Source organism: Colletotrichum aenigma (genome assembly GCF_013390185.1).
Source record: "Colletotrichum aenigma strain Cg56 chromosome Unknown KSG_Cg56_contig04, whole genome shotgun sequence".
In the NCBI taxonomy this organism is placed as follows: Eukaryota; Fungi; Ascomycota; class Sordariomycetes; order Glomerellales; family Glomerellaceae; genus Colletotrichum; species Colletotrichum aenigma.
The window spans coordinates 162,099-187,936 of record NW_023500910.1 but is presented as its reverse complement, the minus strand read 5'-3'; the positions used below and the strand labels follow the sequence as shown (position 1 = coordinate 187,936).

At 46.7% G+C, this 25,838-nt stretch overlaps 4 protein-coding genes across 4 annotated transcripts; 2 read left to right on the top strand and 2 right to left on the bottom strand.

The window, feature by feature from the left end:
• Nucleotides 1-9,952, bottom strand: cnd1 (Condensin complex subunit 1; the record flags this gene model as incomplete). The annotated part of the gene is made up of 9 exons (XM_037321154.1): nucleotides 1-1,338; nucleotides 1,399-1,512; nucleotides 2,845-4,983; nucleotides 5,049-5,304; nucleotides 6,081-6,247; nucleotides 6,298-8,724; nucleotides 8,775-9,040; nucleotides 9,097-9,608; nucleotides 9,720-9,952. 9 exons carry the CDS (start codon nucleotides 9,950-9,952, stop codon nucleotides 1-3), a joined length of 7,452 nt encoding a protein of 2,483 aa, XP_037180100.1.
• A 1,013-nt stretch (nucleotides 9,953-10,965) lies between these two features.
• hsk1 (Cell cycle serine/threonine-protein kinase hsk1) lies at nucleotides 10,966-12,761 on the top strand (the record flags this gene model as incomplete). The annotated part of the gene is made up of 2 exons (XM_037321153.1): nucleotides 10,966-11,527; nucleotides 11,593-12,761. The coding sequence occupies 2 exons, from the start codon at nucleotides 10,966-10,968 to the stop codon at nucleotides 12,759-12,761; spliced, it is 1,731 nt and encodes a 576-aa protein (XP_037180101.1).
• Nucleotides 12,762-13,357: 596 nt separating this feature from the next.
• RL27A (60S ribosomal protein L27a) lies at nucleotides 13,358-14,455 on the bottom strand (the record flags this gene model as incomplete). Its single annotated transcript, XM_037321152.1, has 5 exons — nucleotides 13,358-13,408; nucleotides 13,472-13,670; nucleotides 13,929-13,974; nucleotides 14,036-14,154; nucleotides 14,424-14,455. 5 exons carry the CDS (start codon nucleotides 14,453-14,455, stop codon nucleotides 13,358-13,360), a joined length of 447 nt encoding a protein of 148 aa, XP_037180098.1.
• Nucleotides 14,456-15,111: 656 nt separating this feature from the next.
• Nucleotides 15,112-18,317, top strand: chl1 (ATP-dependent DNA helicase chl1; the record flags this gene model as incomplete). Its single annotated transcript, XM_037321151.1, has 5 exons — nucleotides 15,112-15,273; nucleotides 15,324-15,779; nucleotides 15,830-16,546; nucleotides 16,596-17,785; nucleotides 18,314-18,317. The coding sequence occupies 5 exons, from the start codon at nucleotides 15,112-15,114 to the stop codon at nucleotides 18,315-18,317; spliced, it is 2,529 nt and encodes an 842-aa protein (XP_037180099.1).
• Between the last annotated feature and the right edge of the window lie 7,521 nt (nucleotides 18,318-25,838).

Genomic DNA, 25,838 nt, shown 5'->3' with positions numbered 1-25,838 from the left:
CTAGCGACCATGGCTGTTGACGCTGTCACGAACGAAGTCAGCAGCTTCGGCCTGTAGCCAGGCGTTGATGGTTGGGTGTTTGCAATCAGCGTGGCCCATGAGCGCGTTCTTGACCGCCAGCACTTGGCGCCACAGCTCCGCGTGCTCTTTCTTCAGCTCCTCGTTACGGGTCTCGACATCCACCTTGACCGCCTTCATGAATTCAATCTGATCCTTTTGCTTCTTGTAACTGCGCGCCGACGCCGTGCGGTGCCGTTTGCGAGACTGTGACGAGTCTGAAGGGTGCGCGCTCTGCTCTCTCGACGGCTGCGTATCATCCTCCGTGACGCTTGGTGATCTTGAGAAGGGGACTTCCTCGTTGAAACTCCGCTTCCTCGCCCGAGGTCGGAAAGGAACCTCGCGGTTGGGTGTCTGCTTTCTTGGTGTCCGAAGCCGGGTCTTCACCGGGGATTTGCGAACCACTTCGGGGGAGGCCGGGCGAGACTCCGTCGAGCTGATCGTTATCGGTGATGCAATTGGCGACAGGCCGGGGCGCGTATGTGCAATGTCGTTCGACGGGGGAAACACGTCTGCAGAGCCTGGCCAAAGCATTGACTCAATGGATGAACCGTTTGAGAAGCTGCTTTGGCTGTTCTGAATGCTGCTCGAGGATTTCCTCAAGTATTCGGGATCGTTGGGAGATGAGACTTTCTCAGAGTGGTGTAGGTCGGCATCACATTGCTGAACATGTGTGGAGTCGCCGAAAGGGGTGTCAGGGTGGCAGTTGGGAGCTCCGACTCCAAACTGGTTGAAGGCTTCATCACAAGCCAAGTTCATGTGACCACAATAGTCGAGCATCGAGCCACCGACCTGTTCGTTGGAATACCCCGATGCGACGTGTTCATCGCAGTTTACCTGTTCTCCATGGAGCCCGGTCCCCGTGTCTTGGCCTATGGCGTTTTCCGTATGCTCCATAGCTGGCTGGGAGCTTGACCACGCCTGGGTAGGCGTAGACGAAGACGAGGCACTGAACGCGTTCGTCAGTGGCTGGTCTGAGGCAGTGGGACCTTGGGCTCCGTCTGAGGAGAAGTTCGAAGCTTCGGATGAGCGCATCACCTCACGACACCCAAGAATCTCGTAGATACTCTCGAGCGGCTCGCCCGTCCACAGCCGCTGGAGCACCTCCATGCTCTGGCCTGGGACTGACAGCGCCGCAATGACGGCATCTTTCTGGTGTTGCGCAGCCTTGAGGACATTGAGCTCAGCCTGTAGACTGCGCTTGGAGCGGATCCGCCGAGGTTCATATCTGCACTCGAGGTGTCTGTAAATGCATCTATGGCATGGGGTTTCTCCGTTGCACTAGGAGGCAGCCTGTTAATTCCTGGGCCGAGTAGACTGTACGAGTGTGAGACCATGTACCTTCGCCTTCTTGTCGCGACAATTCTCGCAAGCTTCCCGAATACATTCTCTTGGTGGCTTGAGGTTTGTGTTCATTTCAAACTCGGGCTTTGCTTCCAGCCTTCTCGTCATAACCTATGCTTGAAAGATTAGTGACGTTTTGCATGAGCGCCGCTCACACAGACAACTCACGTCGTATGTGATCTATGCGCGTCTTGCGACGATCGAGTTCAAAAATCGCTGTTGCCGCGGCTCTCAGCCCAAAGGTCTCATTGGTATTTCGTGCCACTGTTGCTGGGCGGTGGTCGCTGGGGGCTTTCAAAAGGATTGGCGGGTGCGTCACGGATTCCGAGCCAAAGATCTGGAGCTAAATGCTACCAGACTTCTTCGGCATTATGTTTTCAATGCGAGGAGCATCGAGAATCGCTCCCTGAGAGAACTCTCGGGCTAAACCCCCAACCTTATACGTTTAGGCTGTTTGCGTGGGATTCTCCTCCGCGCGGGAGACGATCGACGCAAAAAAGTCCCAACTGACAACTTAAGACTGTGACTAGAATAGCGGGCCCATGCAATCCGGGTTTGTAAGACTGAACCACAAGTGACGTCTGTCCTTGAACCGACATCCCCAGTCAAGAGGATCCAGCCCCCTCTTCTGTACGTGATACTTGGTACATGATACTTGCAAGAACGTGTCCCCGTGCGAGGGAGGAATGTTTGGTACCAGTGATGCAAGAAGAGAGCAGCGCGCCCTTCTGAGACGGCATTTCGGGCTCGTGTCTAGACTGGTTGAACGGCATATCTCTTTCGCCCCTGGGCCAGGGTATTTCAATGCGCCTACAGATTAGCGCACAGGATTCATTGGCCAGTTCTATGGGAAGACGTGGACGCGAAGAGGCAGGTATCGGTGAGAGGGCCCTTATAGGTCCGGAGGCAAGTCCAGGTCTGGCGATTTTGATATCAGTCGGCACCCAATGTCCTGAGAAGGGAGAGCCGCCATGAACTCCGAGCTCATCTGTCCAGTCAAAGAGCGCTAAGATTTGGCCCCCAGAATGGATACTCGTCCGGGGGCTGTTAGTTCGTGATTCTCGTTGGGCCATTGGAAACGCTACGGTGACGGAAGAGTCCCCGCGTGGGTGTGCGGATGGGCGAGGAACAAGTCATTTCCAGACGTCATAAGAAAAAGCGGGACGCAACTCGAAGGAGAGATTGAACAGTAGCCCGCCGCACGGCCTATGGTGTCTGGTATTGGTCAATGTGCTCCAGCGTCGATTCCGAGGTCTGGATGGACGTCTAAAACGGCGGGGATTCCGTCCAGGGGGTTGCGCGTCTGCAGGCGTGCTGCACAATGGAGGGGGTCTTCCATCCGCTCATGACGGCAACTTTCTGCACAGTGGTCGCATTCTGCACATGGGTCCCGTCTCTTCAATACAAAAAGTCCTGTGTCAATACGAATGCGTCCCCTCCCACAACCTCAAAAGCAGACCCGTTGGCGACAGCGCCGTTGATGCGGATAACGGTCTTCTCAATCGAGGTTGGGAGCTGCTGGGGCAGATGCACCGTACCCTTGTTCCCTCCGGAAGGGCTTTCCACCTCCATCCGCAGCAGCCCACCCTCAAACCGCCAGTCGACAGCGAAGTCCCCTACGACGCTTGGGACACGACCCTTGGCCCACTCCAGGCCCATTGTCTGTGGCTCGACCTTCCATTCGGCGAATCCAGGCACAGTTGGCTGAATACCAAGGACATGCTTGCTCAGCTCCGCTGTAGGACCCGCAGCCCATCCATGGCAGAGCGACGTCACCAAGCCCAGCCCCGGCGTGCCGTCCGCGTTGAGCGTCTCCCAGAAGGAGCCCGTGTAATTTGCGTTGGTCGGGCTTGCCATCGGTGCCCAGGTCTTTTTGAGCAGCATCATGGCGGATGAGGCGTCGCCTGACTCGAGCGCGGCGCGGAGGTGGTAGGCCGCAGCGTATGGGCTCACCTTCTCCGCCCAGCCGGCAGCGACGGTGGAATTGGAAAAGGCGAGGGCCCCGGCCGGGGCTGCGAGTCCGGAGGCCATAGCGGAGAGAATGGAGGACGCGGATCGGAGTGGGGCCGATGACCCGTTGGTGGGTGCCCCGGGGACGCCAGCGAGGATAGCAAGAGCGTTGGCATCTTGCGAAAACCCGGTTGTGAATTTCTCGGACATGATGTAGACTCCCAACTCCTCGTCCCAGAGGTTCTCGTTGATCGCAGCTCTCAGACGGTCAAGTCGAGTTTGGTACACGGCAACATCAACGCCGGCATCTTCGAGTAGTCGCAGACACTGTTGCAGGGAGTATGCGTAGACGACATTGAACTTCGTCACGACGCCAGACTGAGGGGGATCGTAGTAGTTCCAATCACCGCCGAAAGACTCCTCTGCCAGATTGAACAGGCCGTTCGGCAGAGTCTGCGAGTCCGCCCAGTCGAGCATCTTGACAACCTTGGGCCCCCAGGTCTGGGCGAACGTCAGGTTGCCCCTCATCTCGTAGTTCTGCGCAATGGCAGTCAGGAAGTTGAACGAATACCCAATCAGGCCGGTGACGTTCACATCCAGAGGAGTCGACAGGGGCGCCTGCTGGATCTTGGCTGTGGGGGTGAAGAAGCCAGGGGTGACTTGGTACGAGCCGATGAGGTCGAGGGATCCGTCAATGAAGGAGGTGCCAAAGGTGCTGGCGAAGGCGGCGCCGACTGCGATGTCAAGGTCGCCGGAGTAGGCGATGCGGTCCCGGCGGGAGCCGTCGACGATGGTGTCGGCGGGGTTGGCTCCCATGAAGAAGTCGGCAAGGAAGGAACGGTCAGTCAGGGGGTGAGTGTAGACAACGTCGCCCGTTGGCGTGGCTGCGGTAATGTTCTGGAAGTATGCAGCGTGTCCTAGGGAGGCGCCGAAACCGAAAGAGCCGAAGAAGCGGGCGGACTGGGAGAGCTTGAGGACGTCGATGTTGTTGACAGAGACGCTGACGTCGGTGATGTCGACTGTGGCATGGACAGAGTGCCACGACCCAAGGGTCATGGTGAGATTTGCCGGGATATCGACCGCAGCGATTTGGGTGTCTAAAGCGGTCGAACCAGTATGAGCCGTGATGGAGCGCTTGTCGAGATCGAAGGAGATGTAGATAGCGCTATTCAAAGTGTCTGACAGAACGGAAAATCCAAACCCGCCCTTGACAGGCTTGACTCGAAAATCAAGGCCATAGTTGAGAAGCTGAGCAGCAACAGCACTTCCCAAAGCCTGGGGTGCTGCGCTTTCGGCATACGCCCCTTCTTCCGTGACATTCAGAAAGTCCGGGATGAAGTTCTTGGGAATCTCGGTCAGTTGCACCGTCCTTGCTCCCACGCTCCATATTCTCGTGAGGTCTTCATCCGAGCATTCGAAAGATCCGGGAAGTTGGGTCAGTGCCGTGGTAGAAGTCGTGGGCTTGACACCGATATTGCGCAGCGTGAGGGCTCCCGAGGTTGACAGGTTGAGCTTTTGGTAACGGAAGGTTCCTTGTATAAGATGGTTGGAGATGATTGAGGGACCGGTGACGTTGTAACGGTCGACTCTGTAAGTGTCCATCGCTGCCGCCAGGGGAAGTGGTCCGTCGCTCTGGGTTTTGTCAGCCGCGAGAACCCCTCAAAGTCATCATCAGAAAGGGGGGTCGAACAACGCACCATGTACACGCTGAATGCTGCCTCGGTTTCTCCGTACGAAATCTCAAAGACGGATGTATCGCCAGAGGCAGACACAACCTCAAAGGTAGGTATGCCCTCGACATTGCGGCCAAAGTCGAGAACCACGACAGAAGCAGCTGTCCCGTTGGAAGAGAGGGTTGTAGTGCCGTTGGACGCGTAGATGATGGCGTCATTTTGGGGTGTTCCACGAGCCGACTTGGCAAGAAGTTTTGAGTACTGTGTGATCGAGCGAGCGCTAATGATGTCTATCAGAGTTATCGCGGCTGTTGCCAGAACTACCTTTGATGATGGTGAAAACAACATGTTTATGAGTTCGTAATTGGAATGGTACAATAAGAAAGGAGGAAAATGAGTGACTGACGTAGAAGCGAGCGTGCCAAAAAGTAATCACAGAAATCAAAACCCTCGAGACCAACCACCATTTGTACCGCGTGAAATCACCATTATCGGTCTCCATTGCATGGTTTACACGTCTTGGTGTTCGTGATCGAACTCCGCGAACTCCGTTATTAGTCTCTTGATGGGGCTTGAGTGGAGAACGCGAGTCTCCGAACACCTCGGGAAATCGCATCGCCACTGCTATACGCGCTCTCTGTCGGATTCCACCGTGGCTTTGCCGCTTTTCATGGTAGTCTTCCCTGCTTTCCTACAAATTCTTCTTCTCGAATGCGATTTGTACGGTGTTCGGACATGCCGACTCCCGATCTTCTCATTCAAGGATCGCCTTGGCCTACTACAATTTCCGGCTCCAAACAGCTGTCAAGACTGCAGGCAGCGACAATCACCAAACGCAATGCAAGTCAAACGTTGTTTAGAAATCGTATCCAATATAAAAAAATTCATCAACATCATTAAGTCTCATGATCCGTACAATACTGTGTGGTATCCCAACGTGACGCAGGTCAAAAAGCCAACCAGCCAGAACCAACTTGAACCGCCAACGCCGACCCATGACCCTATATCTACATGGCCACAAGGCCAGCCTGTCCTGCCTGTCCCATCTGAGCTTACGCAGCGAGTTGAACCACCTTGAAACCCTCAGAGACGGTCTTGGTGATCTCCTCATTCTTGTGCTGCAGTAGGCCGAGAGCGAAGGCGACGTCGTTCCATTGTCTCTCGGTCTCGCAACGCTGAAGTCTGGCAGCGAGCTTGTCGGCCAACTGCTTGGCATGCTTGTCCTACAGGAAAGGTCAGAAGGGGTCACTGGCATTAGAACAACAAAACATACCTTCTCAACGAAGCCCAGGAGGAACCTGATGATCCTTCTGAAGCTCTCCTCCTCCAAGCCCTTCTCAGCAGACAGCAAACTAAACATGTCGACGAAGTGGTTGTACACAGCGTTGTCCTTGGTGCTGAGCTCGGTGAAGAACATTCTCGCGAGGTCGGCAATACGACGATCCTCGTCCTCGAGGCACTTGGCCATCTCACCCAACTGACCCTTGACCTTGACCTGACCAGCCAAGATGAGGAAGGTCAGAGTCATCAAGCAGGTGCGCTTGACTGACTGGTCCTTGTCAGCCAGACGGCGGTACAAGAAGTCGGTGTTTTCATCAATAAGATGGTTGAAGCACACCGCCATGTCTCCGAGCGCAATGACAGCGTTGGAGCGCACAGTGGCATCGGTGGAACGCTCCATGATGGTGATGAGTAGAGGCAGGTTGGCCTCACAGTACTCGGAGCTGACACACATGAGCTTAGCGAGACAGAGGGTCGCAGCGGCCTGCAGTCCCTTGTCGGCATATGTGGTGTTGTTGGCACAGATCTCTGAGACGAGAGGGCCGAACTGGGCGAGCAGAGATGCCGGACCGTACAGCAGCTCTCGCTCACGAATGTGTGCCATGGCTTCTGTGAAGTCGTCCTCTGTTGTGCCACCGATCAAATCGAGGTCGTCAGGCTCGTCCTTCTTACCAGCGGTCTGAGCAGCTTTCTCTGCAGTCTTTTCCTTCTCCTGATCCTGCTTGCGACGCTTGAAATCGAGCTCGCAGAGCTCTAGATGCACAATCTGCTTGATGGCAACGTGACCGACGATGAACAAAAGCTGTGACAAGGCGATGGCGTTGTCGCGCTTCTTGGGCGGAGGAACGACGGTTTCATTTCCATCGCTGGCGTCGTCGTCCACGTCAGGTTCCTTGCTCTCGGAACGCGAGGATTGAGACGCCATCTCATCCCGAGAAGACGGCCTCTCGTCTCTGGACACGGGTCTGGATGACGGAGCAGCGAAGACGCGTTTCGTCTTGTGCCGAATGATCTCGGAACAGAGAATATCCGGGTGCTTGGAAATAGCGTAGATGGCGTTGATGGCCTGCTCGGCCACACCATACCACTCCTTGCTGTCCGAGGGAACCTCAGTGATGGCTGCCAACCTGGCCAGAACGGCGTGCTCGTTTGGAAGGCGAGAGAACTTGACGGTGGACTCCTTCGCCTGCCTGCCCGTGGGGTTGATTCGGCGAAGAGCAATGCACGTGTACTTGGCAAGTTGGAGATCGGCGCGACCGTGTGCACCGAGACCGGTACGGAGCATCGTCTCCATCTCCCCGACCACAATCTCCGGGTTGGCAGTTGCAAGCATACCGAGCACGATGATGGCACCCCTGCGCTGCTTCTTGGAAATCTCGCGCTTGCGGACGCCGTACACCTGCCAGAGCTTGGCAATGACGAGTTCAGGAATCAGACCACCCTTCATCATGGTGGCCAGGAGCTGCTCGAGCGAAGTCAATTCAGCAGGCGTCGTCTCACTCGTAAGACTGATCATGTTGCGAGCAACGTAGTTGGCAGCATCGTTCGCGGTGAAGTTACCGGGGGCCTCGAAGAAGATGCGCTTGTACACATCGATAAGATGGCTCTGGACGCCCTTGCCCTCGTCGCTGTTGCCCTTGGTCCAGATGAGACGTAACATACGGCGGATGCCGACCTTGTTTTGCTCGATCTTGTAGGCATCGCCAATCTCGAAATAGTCCATGGCCTCAATGACCTCGCTCTTGTTCCTGGAGCCAAGCAACTGGCAAACTGTACCAGTGGCGTCGTGAAGAACGTCAATGAACTTCAAAGCCTCGGAGTAGTATCGCTTCGTCAGCGTGAGCTTTTCGATCGCCTCAGACGTAGCAGCTTCTTCGCGCGCCTTCTTCACTGCCTCGAACTTTTGTTCATCGGTCATGGGCTTTTGCGGGGATTGTTCGACCTGAGTGGCTTCGTCCAGAAGAGTATTGTCAACAGCGGTGTTGTCGCCAAGGCCGGCCCCCTCGGGAGGCTTCAAAGCGTTCAATTCCTCTTCCACTTTGTCGAGGCGAGCCTGCCAGTCCTTACGGACTAATAGGGCGCCGTGCAAAGCAGTGAAGGGGTGTGTCTTGATGAGTGTGCCGAGAAGCTTGATGGCATTCCTTCTTACGTGACTGCTCTTGTCCTCCAGACTTCGGCAAGCAAGCTCTGCGGCGCGCTGTCGTCTCTTGGGAAACTTTTGCTCGAGATCGCACAATTTGACGTAGACTTGAATGGCTCTGCATCTGCAGTAGGGGTTGATGTCGAGGAACCGCTCTTCCAGGACGTCGAAAAAGGCGTCGAGCTGGGACTTGTGGTTCTCGCCGCGCTCGTCCTGCTTGACAAGGTGGGCAACCATATTTCCACAGACTTCGATCAAGGAGCAACGCAGTGTGTATGACTGAGCAGCGGTCAGAGTGATTTCAATACCATTGGGGTCGCACTAATTACCTCGCTGTCCAACTGCTTGGCAAGCATCGTCATCTGCTTAATGACGATTCTAGGGGCCAGCTCGGAGAGCTTGACAATAAATTGCGAGACGGACTTTGGGCCTTTGGTGTCGTTGCTGTTGAACTCCTTGTTACTGAGCTCGCGCAGGATTTCGTCGGCCAGTTGGGGGTAGTCGTAGGTTTCAGCCAAGATGTGAAGGAACTCGGCCATGGGTTCGGAGAGATGCTCGAAGTACGTCAGATTCTGAACTATAGAAATCTGGGCAGCTGGGGGAATAGTCAGTACACAGCCAGGCATAGGTGCAATCAGTCCCAACACCTACCGTAGGCATGGCCGTGGTGCTTGACGGCGATACAGAGGACTTTGAAGGCGTGCATCCTGATGGAGATGGCCTTGACGCGCTGTTCGCTCTCGAGCACCATATAGACCGGACGAGTTAGCAGACCGACAAAGGTGTCTCTCTCGGAAGTGGTGAGGAAGATCTTGGAGAGCTTCAACTTGAGGACCTTGCTCATGATGTCGAGGGCGGATTGCAACTGGCTGGCCGAGTCCCAGACGCCGTCTTGGCCCTTGGGCGCATTCTTCTTTGGCTTGCCGCGGCCTCGGGCGACGGGTGCTGTTGTCGACTTTTCGGCAGCTTTGGTCTCGACGGCGGCGATGGTCCACTGCAGGAGGAAGCCGTAGATCTCGAGAAGTTGCTTGTGGTGTGCTAGGGTCTCTTGTTCGTCAGGGGACTCGAGGTCGTGGTTTATGGCATCAGCCTCGGCGGCAAGGCCGGACATGATGAGGTCGAAGATCTTGCTCAGGGCATGTGTTGGCAAGAAGGCGGTATACCTGGAAGGGTTCAAACGTTCAGAATCACATCTCTGTTTCGCGGAGAGCCTGGAGGAGGATAAAGGAATCGAAGGAGAGGGGTCTGAAGGACAAGGGGAGATGGGTGCGCACTTTAGGAGGAACTGGAGAGAATCGAGATGGGCGCTGCGGGTGATGGCCTCGGGGTTTTCGGCGACGGCGTCAACAATGGGGTTGAGAACGGGGTTGACGACGCCGTTGGTGAGGCCCTCGGGGTCATTTTCGCAGTCGAAGAGGGAGCCATCTGCCTCTGGAGTTGGTATGCTGGCAGGGTCGCTCATGTAATGCTTGAGCGCATCGTTGATGTCGAATGCGACCGAGTCCATGGCTGCGGTCGAGGGGTGTGGTGCGCACCCGGCGGCGAGAATGCGATTGAGAGTCGGAGGGGAAGGGAAGAGAAGATGAATAAAACAAGAAGGGGACAAGACCGAGAGAGGTCAGATGATGGCCGTCTGTGTGCGACCTGGTGCAAAGCGAAGGAAGTAGGCGCCGTGGTCCTGCTGCAAAGGTTAGTAGTAAATACTAAGGTGAGTAGGCATGCGCCAGCCGGCGGAGGAATCGGCTTGTGGTGTTGACGATGTCGAAAAGTTGTGGTGGGATTATTTTGGTGGTACATACACAGACATAAAACGGTGCACAGTGACGGCAGGAATCCCCCCCTCTGCAAGGTAAGGTAGCAGCCCCCCCAAAAAGGACCCAAATGCGCCTAGCAACCGAGGGGGGTTTTTGTTTTTGTTTTCTTTCGACGCGCCGGTCGCAGTTTCCCTCCTCTTTCGTCCCAAAATGGCGGTGCGGGGTCACACTCGCGTCCTCCATTGGCCAGCGCGTGCTGTCAGTGGAGTCGGTACCCTGAAATCGTGGCCGACGGTTGGCCGGGGTGGACGGGGCCAGGAGGATGCCCCTCCACTAGAAAGCAGCTGGATGCCCGCCATCAGAAAGATTCTCGGAGCCAGAAGGAGACAGAGAAGAGCTGCATCAGGAGAAAAAGGAAAGAGACACGACCGAGACACCAATCAGCACGACTGGCAGCGACACCGTGACACCCAACACCAACTGCCCATGGACTGAGATGATCTAACGAACCCAATCGACCAAGACTCAATCTACCCACCTAACTGCTCTACACACACAATACGTACATAGCTTACAATACGCAGCGCCAGACCCAGCCAGCCAGCCAGCCAGCCAGACGGCCAGCCAGTCCCAGCCAGTCCAAGCCAGCCAGTCCAAGCAAGCGCCACGGCCAGCCGCATCAACACCGGCACGCACTGCGCCAGATCCCTTGTATACAAAAAAACACTGGACTCTCTACAAATCACCCCCCCAACTCCCGCCTCGGATGACGCAGTGTTCGACCCAGCGGGATTCCTCAGCTGGCTTCAATCAACCCAATCTGGACGCCATCGACCAATTGACTCGTTTTGGCCAAGCTCTCAACGTCGAGCACTGGGCTACCCCAGACAGTGTCTTGAAGGCCTACTCGCCCTTCCATGCCACCGCCAACAACGCCAACAACGCCGCCGCGACCGAACAGCCCCAGGCCCAGCTCCAATTGGCCCATCGTCCGGTGACCGCCAACGAGGATACCGCACGAAAACCAGATTCCAGAACCATGGCTACTGCCACCAGGAAAAGGAGCCGCGAGCGCTTCGAGATCCACGAAGATCCCCCCCACGCCCGTACAGAAGACACCGAGATGGTGGCCGGCTCTGAGCACCAGACCGAGGTCGACGAGGACGAGGACGACGCCGACGACGCCGAGAACGACAACGAATCCACCGACGACAGCTCCGATGAGGACGACGTCGTCGACTCCAGCGTCCAGCGTGAGATGGTCCGTCTGCAAGACGTCTTCCCCGGCTTTCGGCATAGGTATCGTCTTATTAAGAGAATTGGCGAAGGTACTTTTCCCTCTCACCGTCCCTTGCCCTCTATCTTGAGCTTTTGCTGACCGACACTCGCCCAGGCACCTTTTCAACCGTCTACAAGGCCGAAGACATCCAATACGACAGATACGACAATGATTGGGATATCGAGAACAACGAACGAGACCAAAAATGGAGCACCCCGCCATTGAAGCAGCGTAATGGCAGCCACAACCCCTCGAGAGAGCCACGTCGTCGCGCTCGATATGTCGCCATCAAGAAAATCTACGTCACCTCTAGTCCCACCCGTATCCTGAACGAGCTCGAGTTGCTCCACGATCTCAGAAACTGCCCTGCAGTCTGTCCACTGATAACGGCCTTCCGCAGCACCGACCAAGTCGTCGCCATTCTGCCCTACTTCCGCCACGAGGACTTCCGCGACTATTTCCGCCAGATGAAGATCTCAGACATGGCCATCTACCTGCGCAGCCTGTTTACCGCGCTAAAGGCCGTCCACGAGCACAAGATCTTGCATCGCGACATCAAGCCCACCAACTTTCTGTATGACCCCCAAACGCGGCGTGGTGTATTGGTCGACTTTGGTCTCGCCGAGCGCGAGGGATCCGACAGCAAGCCGTGCCTGTGCCACGAGAGCAGAGACGTCCGCAAGCAGCGGATTCAAAACAGCGCAGCATCACAAAACGGCCCCCAGCAAGGCTACCCTAAGGCAGACAGCCGCCCGTCACGGCGAGCCAACCGTGCCGGCACAAGAGGCTTCCGTGCTCCCGAAGTGCTGTTCAAGTGCACAGAACAGACTACCAAGATCGACATCTGGTCAGCAGGCGTCATCCTCCTGACCATTATGAGCAAGCGCTTCCCCTTTTTCAACAGCGCCGACGACGTCGAAGCCATGATTGAGATTGCCACCATTTTTGGCACCAAGCGTATGAAGCAGGCGGGTCTCTTGCACGGCGCCATGTTCGAAACAAACATCCCCACAGTGGGCACCGCGGGCTTCACGCTCGAGAAGATTATCTTGTGGTCCACATGCCGTACTGACGGCGGCAAGGACGGTCAGCCGGGTATCCCGTTGGATGACGAGGAGAAGCTGGCTGTCGAGTTCCTGGGCCGATGCTTGGAGTTGGACCCCGCGAGGAGAATCAGCGCCCAGGAGGCGTTGGAGCATGAGTTCCTACGGGAGCCTGAGCCAAAACAATCCGTACAGACGGTAGAAATCGAGGACGACGAGATGGACATGCTTGAGGCGTAATGATAATGTTTTTTTTCTTTTACTTTAGCAAGGAACTCTTATGCCAGTGGCGTGAACATGATCATGTGTTTGTACGATTACAAGGTAGAGCTGGTGGCGTTTGGAGGCAGGTCGCATTGAAGTGCCGTGACCTAGGACGGCATCATCACGGAATGGAGATTATGGAACAGCATCGCGGGCAGGCGAAATGACCCAGACGTCACAAATGTACAACAGCACAAGCACGGCACGCAAGTGGAAGACGACGTAAAGTAATACCATTCAATCGTACCCGTCCGTCCGACTTGACCCAGACGCCGCCCAAACACTGCCAGAAAGACACACGGCCCGGCGTCGTCATCTATGTTGACGCGGGGCGATGATGGCGCCCGCCATGACGATGTGAGATCAAGAGCCTTTTTTTATTCGGTTTAACTCCTTGGAAGTGCAGATCTTCATGCAATGCGAAAAGCCGTCCCTAGGCCCTTTCCCATGTCCCGCCAAGCGCAAGTTGTGTGACAAAAAAGCGGTCCGCCGCCCGCTCCGAGGCTGCATGGCCGTCATTCCCAATCCGTCAAGTGTGTTTGGATTTTTTCCCCGTGGAGTAGTTTCCGAACTTATGCCACCAGCTCGACAACACCGCCAGCCTCGGTGATCTTCTTCTCCGCCTGTGGGATAGGGTTAGATTCGCAAGACTCTCGCACACAAGAGGCGGGAGGAGGGCAACGTACCAGCTTGCTGACCCACCTGGCCTTCACGACAATGGGGACCTCAGGAAGGCGGCCCTTGCCGAGGACCTTGGAGTAGCCGAAGGGGAGGAGGTCGATGACGGGGACGGTGTCCTTCTTGCCGGCAATGTACTCCTCGCGCTTCTCAGCGGGGACGAGGGTCCAGAGCTTGTCCAGGTTGATGACGGGCTTCCAGAAGTGCCTGCAGACAGGAGTTAGTGCCTGACGCGATGGATGGGGGATCCTCCGATGATTGGCGTCCCGGTGTGCTCTGCGTCCCGTCCGTGATGAAATTCTTGTGGTAGCCTGCTGTTGTTTCGATGTGCCACAGTCCTTCGCAATCCCGTGTAGGGATGTGGAGCGCGTTGTGGACGTTGTCTAATGTCGTCATGTCGAAATTGTCGTGGGTTGCAGAGCACTACCGGAAGCTTCACGTCGTTCGGATTCGGGGTGTACGTACGCCTGCTGCTTGTGGAAGTATCTCATACCAACCTTACCGAAGTAACCTGCGCCATGTCAGCAAAACTTGTTCAAACTTGGTCTCTTTCGACAACAGAGAGAACATACCAGGGTGGTACTTGTCGAGGTTAGTGCGGTGATGGTGCTGACCACCGGCCAGACCACGACCACCTGGGTGCTTGCGGTGCTTGCCGATACGTCCGTGACCGGCGGAAACGTGACCGCGGCTGCGAAAACATGTCAGCTTCGTGATCAATTCGAGAGTCTCGTTTCTCCCGCGTCGCGATGCTTTGTCGGCCATCCCCATCCTCCTCTTTGGATGGGCGCAGCAGAGTTCCAAAAGGCCTTCCACCGGCTCACATCAAGCCCTCGTCCGGCTGCCCTCCCCCGGCCTTCCCCCTCCATCCAAAGCATCCCAACGGCGACGGCGCCGACGACATTCGCGGGAGAAGAAACTCATTTCGTTTGTGACCGAGACGGGATTGAATCAACGTACTGCTTGCGGGTGCGGGAGAATCGGGTAGGCATGGCGACGGTGTTTGATCGGTGGTCGTCTTGCTGGTATCGCGGATGGGGATTCTTTTTTCGTCAAGTCGCAAGACGCACGAAATTTGTGAGGGTGCCTCTGCACGCCGGCAACCTCCGGAAAAATGTTAAGCGGGGCGGAGGGCAGGGCAGCCCTAAGGATTTTGCAGGTTTTTTTCTGGGCGGGAAGGGACGACTAGTCCAGTCTCCAGTCTCTTGGTGTGGTCTGTGCTCCTGCCCTTTTTTCACCCGGCTATTCTGCTGGTGTGTTCTGGTTACCTAAGCCGGCGAGGGCTGGATGGTCTCGCCAATGTCACCAGCCCCAGCCTCTCACCTTGACTGACCCGAGCTGACCGAAACTAGGCAAGCCCGGGGTGTTCTTCACCGAAACCACCTGTGACATGCGAGCACCCGGTCGGCCAGTGGGTCTTTGTTTTGCGCGTCCGACTGCCATCTGCTTCCGCTATCCAATCTCATTGAAGCAATTCCCAACCCAGCTCGAACGCCCCCTTTCGCTTCAATATCTGATTGTTGTTTGATCAGTCAGATCTTTATTTCCCGACTGCGCCTTTGTCATTCACTTCACCATTGTCTCTCCCTACTAGCTTGATGTCCTGATTGCATGATCGTCTCGTGTCGCGTACTACTTCACCTTCGCCATGGCGGCTGCTCCAGGCAGCGGCCTGCCTGTTCCTGAAGGCATCGACTTCAACCATCCCTACACGCCGTACGATGTGCAGACTGCCTTCATGAAAACAGCTTACGGCGTGCTGCAGGCTGGAAACGGACAGGTTGGCATTCTGGAAAGTCCCACAGGAACTGTCTGTCATGGCTCGTCATTCACCCTGGTCGTCACTGACACGCAGTCCAGGGTAAATCTCTTTCGCTCATCTGTGCATCTCTGACATGGCTGCGCAACCAGCGTATTGAGGAGCATGAGGCCTCTCTCAAAGTCAACATGGACGACTTTAGGGATGAGCCCGATTGGATCGTGGAGCAAATGCTCCGGCGCAAGAGGGAAGAGCTAGCTCGCAACTGGGAAGAACGAGAGAAAACCTTGGAGCAAATCCGCCTGAAAGAAAAAGCCCTCGAAATTCGCAGCGCCAAGCGACGTCGATTTGACGAAGGCCCTTCGAGCTCGAAGGCTCGGAACGATGCCGACGCAGACGATGAGTGGCTGTTGGATGAGGCCGATGAGTCTGGTGCCGCAGACGACGGCGATGCCATGTCTGGACTGAGCAAAGAAACCAAGGACATTCTTTCTAGATTCGGGCTGGGCAACCTGAAGGCGGAGCAAGAGGAGGACAAGGTTGAGGACGGAGTCAAGGTGCGCAAGCCCCATGCCGCTGGTGGGCTAGTCGGTAACTTGTTGGTCAGATATACTACACGTCAAGAACGCATTCTCAACTCACGCAATTCATCCATGAACTTCGACGCCCCGCATTTCCATCATCTATGCCACCATCGGTCAAGCCCAACGATAGTGAAGATGCCCGGCCGGACAAGGAGCCAGTCAAGCATCTACCCCTTTCCTCCCGTCAGAAACTGTGCATCAACCCATCCGTGGCGAAGCTGGGCACAATATCTGCCATCAATGACCGATGCTCAGAGCTGCAGAAGCCCAAGGCCAAGGATAAATGTCCTTATACGCTGAACGAAGACAACATCAAGCAGACTCACCAGTTTCGAGACACAGCCCACGCCACCCTACCCGACATAGAAGACCTCTATCATCTTGGCAAAAAGCTTGAAGTATGTCCGTATTATGCCTCAAGGGCGGCTATCGCAGGGGCTGAGATCGTTACCTTGCCGTATCCGCTCCTTCTGCAAAAGAACGCCCGAGACGCCCTGGGCATCAAGCTGGAGGGCAATGTAGTGATTGTCGATGAGGCGCACAACATCATGGATGCAGTAGCCAACGTATATGCGTCGGAAATCAAACTAACAGAGCTGAGACGGGCGCGACAGATGCTGGGCGTGTACGTCAAAAGATTCGGCAAGAAATTGAAGGGAGAAAACCGTGTCATGGTCGGCCAGGTTGGCAGAGTCATCGAAGGCCTCACCGAGTGGATGAGTGGGGCCTTGACGCTCAAGGTATACCTTCGTCATTCTTCAGGCTTGGATATCACTGACCAGCTCGCAGACACCTCATGGCATAGTTGACTCTAAGGTGCTCCTTCGATGCAAGGGCGTGGACCAAATCAATCTCTTTAAGCTCATCCAGTACATCCAGGAGTCCAAGCTCGCCTACAAAATTGAGAGCTATGTCGCTCACGTCGAGGAGGAGATCGACCAGCCCAATGCTGGCAAGGCACCACCGAGATCGTCGACCCCGGTTCTGCACATCTTGTCATCGTTCCTGATTTCTCTCACGAACCTCAGCTCGGAGGGCCGCATATTCTACGAAAAGACGTCATCTAGTTCGCCGGACATTCAACTTTCTTATCTGCTACTCTCGCCCACCCATGCATTCTCGTCCATCGCCACGAGTGCCAGGGCAGTCATTCTAGCCGGTGGTACCATGTCCCCCTTTGAAGACTACAAGGACCACCTCTTCCCATACTTGTCGGATTCGAAACTCACGACGCTCAGCTGCGGCCACGTCATCCCGCCGTCGAACCTCTGCGTGTGGACGCTCGCGGGCGCGAAACCGGGCCCTAACAGGGACATCAGCTCCACGTTCGAGTTCAGCTTCCAGCGTCGAAGCGACAAGGCGATGGTGAGCCAGCTGGGCCTGGCGATTCTCAACATCTGCAACGTAGTTCCCGATGGTGTCGTCGTCTTCTTCCCAAGCTACGGCTACCTCGACGAAGTTGTGGCGGTTTGGGAGACCAAGAATCCCGGCGAGTCCAAGTCAATCTGGGACCGCATGCGAGAGAGAAAGGAGGCGTTCAAGGAGACTCGGGGCGGCTCGAGCGACGAGGTTCTGGAGGCCTACAGCAAGGCCATCCTCGGCGACGGCGAACCTAGCGCAGACGCAGCATACAAGCCTCGCGGTGCGATACTCCTGAGCGTAGTCGGCGGCAAGATGAGCGAGGGCATCAACTTTTCCGACCGCCTCGGCCGTTGCGTTATCATTATCGGGTTGCCTTACCCAAACATCAATTCTCCCGAGTGGAAAGCAAAGACGGAGTACATCGAGACTACGACCGTCCAGCGTTTGACCGATGCGTCGGCGGCCACGCGAATATCAAGAGAGGAGGCGACCGTGGCGGCGAAGCAGGCGGCGAGAGACTTTTACGAGAATGCTTGCATGCGCGCGGTAAACCAGAGTATCGGGCGGGCTATCAGGCACCAAGGCGACTACGCAGCCATCGTTCTGGTCGACCGGAGGTACGGGACAGATAGAATTCGAAGGAAGCTTCCGGGCTGGATTCGCGGAGGGATGAAAAACGACAGCCACGAAAAGGGACTGCCGCAGCTGATGGGGGCGTTGAGCGGATTCTTTCGAACGAAGCGGAACAGCGCGTTCTAGTCGCTGAGTTCACAAGGAATGCAATCAGCTGTCAATTCTACGTAATCAGTGATGCCACCATCGAGATTTAATGGTAGCTTGACCGGAGATGCTCCCAGGGGAACCGGAGATGTCAAATCTTAATTGACACCCCCTGAGTCGTCGCCAGAAACGAATGGGGCGTGGGCTGACTTACGACGCTGGTAAAAGGTAGCATGCTTCACTTACTGTATATCAGACCGCGCGCACCAATGGCCGATCTTGATCGATGAGATGTTCCGTCGATGGGTTGGCCAACGACCGATTCGACCCCTGAAGAACCCCCGGAATTGCGTTTGGGCGCTCGGCGCACCGCAAAGCATAATGGAGGAATCGAACGACCAACTTATGGTCGGAGACGCTGGGAGCTGATAGCAGGCCGTGTGGCTGTTTTAAAAGTTATGAACATGGCCTCAGACGCCCAAAGATAGTTATGGCAGCGACCAGATGGTGGGCAGGGAGCATGAATCTGCAGGGTTCTTGGAGCTCAGAAGGAAACTGTAGGCGGACGCCGTCATGGCGTAAAGCAGTTCCATGTGGTCCCCCTCTTTAGGACCCTGAAAATCAACGTCGAATGCTAAATACATCATCTGCCAATGGGATGAGCTGGCATCTGGCACATCGGAGTCCGCTCCGGAGGCGATGGCAGAATCAACCCGGGTCACACGTGGAAGAAGCTTTGGGAACACAGAGATGAAACTAAGCAGACAGACAGTAAGAATGTCTGTCGGTTCCGACACTGGCTACCTTCGAGTCAAACAGCGGCCGATATACAGATCCTTCTTAGCGTGCCACACTAATCGAGGGACCCCAATCAGATGTCTCTGTGCCCCGGAACATTCTCCGGCCAGGCAGCATTAGGACGACTAAGTGACCAAACCCACAAGAGTCGAGAGCGTCAGAGCTTCCAATGAGACGTTGTAAATCGACCGGAGGCCCCTCCAGCCAATTAAGGCTATCCGGAAGCAGCTCCGCCAATCAGAGATGGCCCTCGAATGAAAAAAAAAGAAAAATCCCACCCCCTGGCTTACCCTGTCACTTTGTTATTGCGTTGACTGCGTTCAGCGTTCGTCGTCGGGCATCACTCACTTTGTAAGGCCCCGACAGACACCGTGTCGAATAATGACATGCCACACTGTCCATATGGTGCTATGGGAGCGGAGTGCTGCTCGTAGGGGGGTCTAAAATCCACCTAAGGGGGTGTAGTAGTGCTAAATTAATAGATTCTCTGCGTTATATATCTTTTATACCCGCTTATATAGTAAAACTTTTTTAATCCTTATATATAAACTTAAGTAGGGTACCTATTTAGCTAATAAGTTACTTTAGGGATATATAGCCTTAATCCCTCCTCTTTTAATATATAAGCTATATATAATATATACTTTAAATTTTCCACTTTAGCTTAATTAAAAAATTTCTTTTTTTTCTTTATTTATATAATTTGATAATTATATAATAACGTACTTTACCAGTCAGCCGCGCATATCAGTCAGCCGCGCACTTTTTCCATGACGCGCTTTGTTCCCAGCCACTTAAACCTTTGACGCATGATATCTCAACAACCGCAATGCCGATTTACACCCAAGAAGATAAGATCATTCTTGCTATTGAGGCGATCCGATCGACACATGCTCTAGGTCATAAACTTAGTACGCGAGGCGCTGCAAAGATATATGGTATCCCTAAAAATACCTTATGCAACAGAATAAATAATTAACTATGCTTTAACTATATTTAGCCTTAATAATATAAACTTAATCTGATTAAAGAGAAAAGACTTCTCTAATATATTATTAAGCAGGATTTTAGAGGATTTCCCTTATAACTCACTAGAATAGAAGATATAGCAAATCTCCTGCTGTAGATATAGAATAGGATGCCTATTAGGAAGCATTAGGCTAAGAGGTTTATTAACTTACAGCTAACTCAAAAGACTATATTTAATTATTTATATAATTATTAAAAGGTATTTTAAGAGGACCTAGAGGTTATTTTAAAGTGGTTTATATTATTAAGTAATATAATAGCTAAATATAGCATTAATAATAAAGATCTATATAATTTTAATAAGACTAGCTTTATAATAAGCGTTATTATTAGTTTAATAGTTATCATATATGCTGATAGATATAGAAAAGTGAAATCTATTTAGCTTAATAACTATAAATAGGCTATAGTTATTAAGTGTATTAATTTAAGGGGATAATATACCCTGCTTTTTATAATTATTTGAGGGTTTTATCACCTTACTAACTAGTTAATAGAATTAGGCTTTCTAAGTAACTAAGTAATTAAACTAACTACTAATAGATAGACTGATAATAAAACTAGCTTAGACTAAATTAAGCATTTCAAAAAGTATACTTAGGCTTATATTAAAGGTGTCTATTAGATGCTTATAATTAATAGATATAAGAGTTATTTATCAGCTAAATTTAATAAATACTATAAGTAGAATAATATTATAACTATTAATATACCTCTATATTTATCTTACTTACTCTAGCTATTAGATATTACGCTATACTCACCTTTAAAGCATATATATAGGGATGAAATTAACCTATTTAATAAATCCTCTATTAACTATATTATAAAGTCTAAGTTCTTTATTACCTTCTATAAAGCCTATAATAAAATCTTTATAAATAAAAAGATTAAATCTGCCTCCTATAGACCTAGTATTTTACTATAAAACTTAAATTATACAATTAGGAAACTTAATATATATATATAGACGCCCACACATCTTGCAACTAATCCCTTAACACCACTAGCCTAATAATTACAAACACCCTCTAACTAATATAAAGCGCTTTTATAATTAAACTTTATTAAAACTTAGATATTAGCCTATTAAGAAAGCTTTCTAATACTAATAATTAAAGTAGTTAACTAGCTAGTAAAAGGTATATAAGTTATAGCATACTTAATCATAATATTAACAGATTAAATATATATACTTTAGGATGCTAATATAACACTTACTAAGCGCTAAAGAGCAAAACAGATATATATCCAGCTTAAAGGAGCACTTAATATAGCAGAATCTCAGGTTATCCTAGAAGAAAAGGGTAAAAAGAAATATCTAGCGCCTCAAGAAGGTGAAGATAGGGGTCTGTTGAAGAAGGGTTGGTCAGCTTAACAGCGTTGCAGTGTGTGCGGCAAGACAGGCTATAATGCGCAAATATGTTCTAAAGATGTAGATTTATCTAGTGAATCAGATGCCGATGAGAGCTAATTGATTTTCTACGTTCTGGTTGTAAAAACTTATATGATGTTTGAAAGATGAGGAAAAGTGTGCGGCTGACTGATATGCGCGGCTGACTGGTAAAGTATGTTAAATTAAGTATATCTTTATTGTAATTAATAGAGGTTTTTAATATAGCTAGAAAAATATGTAAAGTTAATCTTTGAATATAAATTTAGTTTGCTTTCTATTTAGATTAAATATATATTAATAATATCCTAGCTATATAGTTAAAATTAGCTTTAGCGTTATATATAAAGTTATTTATCAACTTTAGCTTATTACATAACTTATATATTCTCTTTTTATATTTAAGTAATATTAATGTAACTTATATAATTTGATTATTATAGTTATTAGTAGTATTTTAATATTTATATATTTTATATATTTATTATATATATATTAATAATATATAGTTTGTAACCTTAATAAATAAAACTTAAGTTTTATTATAAATATTTTTAGCTAAAAACATATATTATATCTTTAGTATATATTTAGTGTATATATTATATGCTATACCTACTTATTATGTTTAAGTGATACTATAAACTGCTAAGAATTCTGCTCTTAGCGATTATGTTCGCTTAATAGGCGCTTTATACCTATTTTCCTTCTACATAAGGAGTATCCTAGAAACCTCCCTTCTTTACCTTAGATTACTATAATTAAGGCACCTTTAAGTTGAGTAAATTAAAGGCTAGCCCCTCACAGTGTATAGTAACTATATATAGTGCTTTTTATACTTAGGTCTATAATAATAGCCATAAAAAACATATCTATTGTTTTTAAGTTTAAGTATATAGTTTATATAGCCTTAATATATGCTCTATTAAGATTGATTTTAAAATTAGCCTCTATAATAGCTTTATTAGTAATATTATTTTAAAAATAAAAGCTTTAGTATAATTTTATTTCTATATACTTTTTATACATATATAGCTAATATTAAATATAAACTAATTAATCTTATTTTTTATTAGTAGTTGAGTTTAACTTTCTACTATATAAGTTATGTATAAGTTATACATAGCTAGAAGATATTACATATTTGCTATTTATTTGCTATATATATTATATAAACTAACTGCTATTTTTTAGCTTATAATAACTAATCTATTTTATAAGCTAAAGGGGAGAACTATCTAAGTTAGTATATTACTCTCTATTTTATTAAAAGTATTTTTAAACTTATATACTAACTTATATACTAACTCTATAGGTTTCAAAGTAGCTTAAAGTATAAAAAGAGTATATATTTAGTAGAAATTATTCTCACTTTTATTTAATTTAATATATAATATAAACTGTAATTATAACATAACTCTAATTAAAATAGAACTAAAGCTAATATATATAGAGAATATATTAATAGTTTTATAGTTTATTATATAAGAGGATATTATTATTAGCACTCTCTCTAATAATAAATAGAAGGTATATATTTAATCTAAATTAAATTATAACTTTATACATACTAATAGTATATATAACGTAATATGCTTTTTGCTTAAGTAGCTACACTTTTTTTGCTTTCTAAATAAGCCTTTTTAAAAAGTATGCTTTATATATATTTAAGCTATGCTTAATATATATTAACCTGATTTTAGAGCTATATATTATCTCTATTAAGAAGTTTTTGATTAGTATATGTTTTATATTATTAGTATTTAATATATACTAACTATATTTTAGCTATTTTATAAACTACTATTACTTTTTAGTTTTATTATAACATATATTTTATAGGGCTTATATTTATATTTTATATATATTAATAATATATTAGGCGTTATTACTATTGAATAATAATAGTAGTAAAAGCTTAAAGAGAAGAAGCTTAAAGAGAAGCTTAAAGAGAATTAGCTTTAAAACTAAGCATACATATAGTATATATCTATTGAATATATTATCTATAAATAGATTTATAGCTATAAATAGACTTCTGTTATATAATATATACTTAGTATATATAGCTATAAAAGCATTAAATTAATATATTATTTTTAGATAAAATTAATATTAAGTATTATATATATATGGTGAAGGTTTCTTTTATATAATCTAATTTAATATATATATAATATATATACTGCTAAATATATTAATAGTATAAATCTTAATTTCTAGCTAAAAAGCTTATATATATAGTATATGTATTCACATTAAGCTTTGTATATAGTTAGTTTATCCTCTCTATTAATTAGTTTTTACTTAAGCTTAATAATCTCTTCTTAAAATTTATATTTATACTTCTAAATATAGAGTTTATAAATCTTTTATTTAAATTAAAGAAGCTTTTAGTCTATTTATTTTATATTTAAATCTTATATATCTTTAACTATATATTGATATAAATAGAAAGTAAATAGTAATAATAAGAAAAGTATATTATATTTAAGCGGAGTATATATTAAGCGTATGCTCTATTTAAGTAACTTTTAAACTAAGATTATATTTTATATATTTAACTTAATTGCTAAACTTAGTGTTAATAAGTTTAGAAAGTTAAACAGGTTATAAAAGATATATAGATACTTTTTATAGTACTATATATATTATTACTAATATTAATATATTTACTAAAAGCTTTTCATAATATATATTAATTTTAAGTTATCTCTCTATATATATAGGTTTTAAACTAAATATAGCTATTATTAAGAGATAGCTTAAAATATAACATATTTAGTCTTAAGCTTAGCTTAATATATATAATATATTAATAAAAGATATATTTACTTTAATATAACTTAAAATTAAAACTAACTTTAATTAGTAATAAGGTTATCTTAAATATAGTTTAGCTTTATAAAGTTAGTATATTTCTATATAAATATTTATTATTAAGCTAGTATTTTACTAAAAGACTAAATACAAATTGCTATAATTTATCCTTTTTCCTTTTAGTAAACTAAAACCTAACGTTAAGCTAAGTCTTATATATACGCTATATATACTAAAGATATTCTTATTTGTTTTTATTTCTTAAAGCTTAAAGAGCTCTAAAATAGTAAAATAGTCTAAATACCTCTTTTAATAGTTTTAAAGAATATATATTAAATAAAACATAAATAAATATTATAAATGCTTTTTAATAGTTTATAATAAGTTTTGTTTATATAAATAATTACTAAAACTTAATATAAGTATAACGTTAATATATAAAGTATATCTATAAGATATATATTTATTATAAGCCTACCTTATATTCATATTAGGTTTAATAATATATATTATATTATAAGTTATAAGGTATATATATATATATTTATTAAACCAAAAAGCTAGAAACTACTTTAATTTAAATAAATATATATTTAAAAAAATAGTATAGCTTTCTTATAAGTTTACATTTATTTAGATATAGATATATAATTTAAGATCTATAGAGTATAAAGTTATTAGATATATTATATATATAATATATATATAATATATATACATGTTGTAATTTTTCTTATTACTTATAAACTTTAAATAAGTTTATATTTTTTTACACTTTTTTAAATAATATATTAACCTTAAGATATTATACTTTCTAATATGTATATGTATATATATATATATATATATATATATATATATATATGTATATTTATATATATGTATATTTATACTACATGGATAATACAGAAATCTCTATTTAGAAGCTGTGAAATTTTATAAATCTATTATTCTTATATAAGCTTTATTTTATTAAAAGCAAATTTATACAAAACCTCTATATATAGTTAGCTTATATGTAGTATATATAAAAAAACAAACTAATTTATGTATAAATTTCTAGCTAGAAACTATAAAACACAAGCTTTCTATAAGAGGATAGCTATTTTATTCTTATTATTAAATATTATACTTATTACTTAAAGTAAATTAACTTTGAATTAGTTATAAATCTAATATATATTTAAATAAAAAAGAGCTTATTTATAGATAGAGTTAGCTTATATTAAATATATACTAGAGATATAAAAGATATATACATAGAAAAAATAGTAATATGAAGCTTATTTAAGAAGGTAAAAAGTATTTTATTTATAAAATATAAAAGTAGCTATAAAAAGAGAGTAGAATATATATATATATATATATAAGGTATATATGAAGAGAAATATAAATAAAAACTTAATAAAGTTAAGAAGTATATAGAAGTTACGGTTAACTTTATATAATAACATATTTATCTTATTATTACTTTAAAAATAAGAGAAGCCTAATATATAATAAGTATATTTAGATAATACTTTATATCTATTATTTATTATAGCCTTAATAGCTTACTTTTATATTTCTAATATACATAATTTATTCTAACTTTATACTAGCTATTTATTTTAATTATATTATAAAGATATTTAATATTAAGCTTATTTTATTTAATAAGTATATCATAAATAAAATATCATAGTTTTAAAAAACTCAGCTTTAAGTAATTAATACAAAAAACCTATGATATATATATATCTAGCTTATATCAAAATGATATAGAGATAATATTTATATTATATTATTTAAATATCTAAGATATTCAGTGTTAATAAGTCTTTTTAAGTTTCTAAAATAAAAACTGTAGCTTTAAAAAAAAAAGCTATTAAGATATTTCTATTATTTATGTTAAAAAGCTATATAAAAGC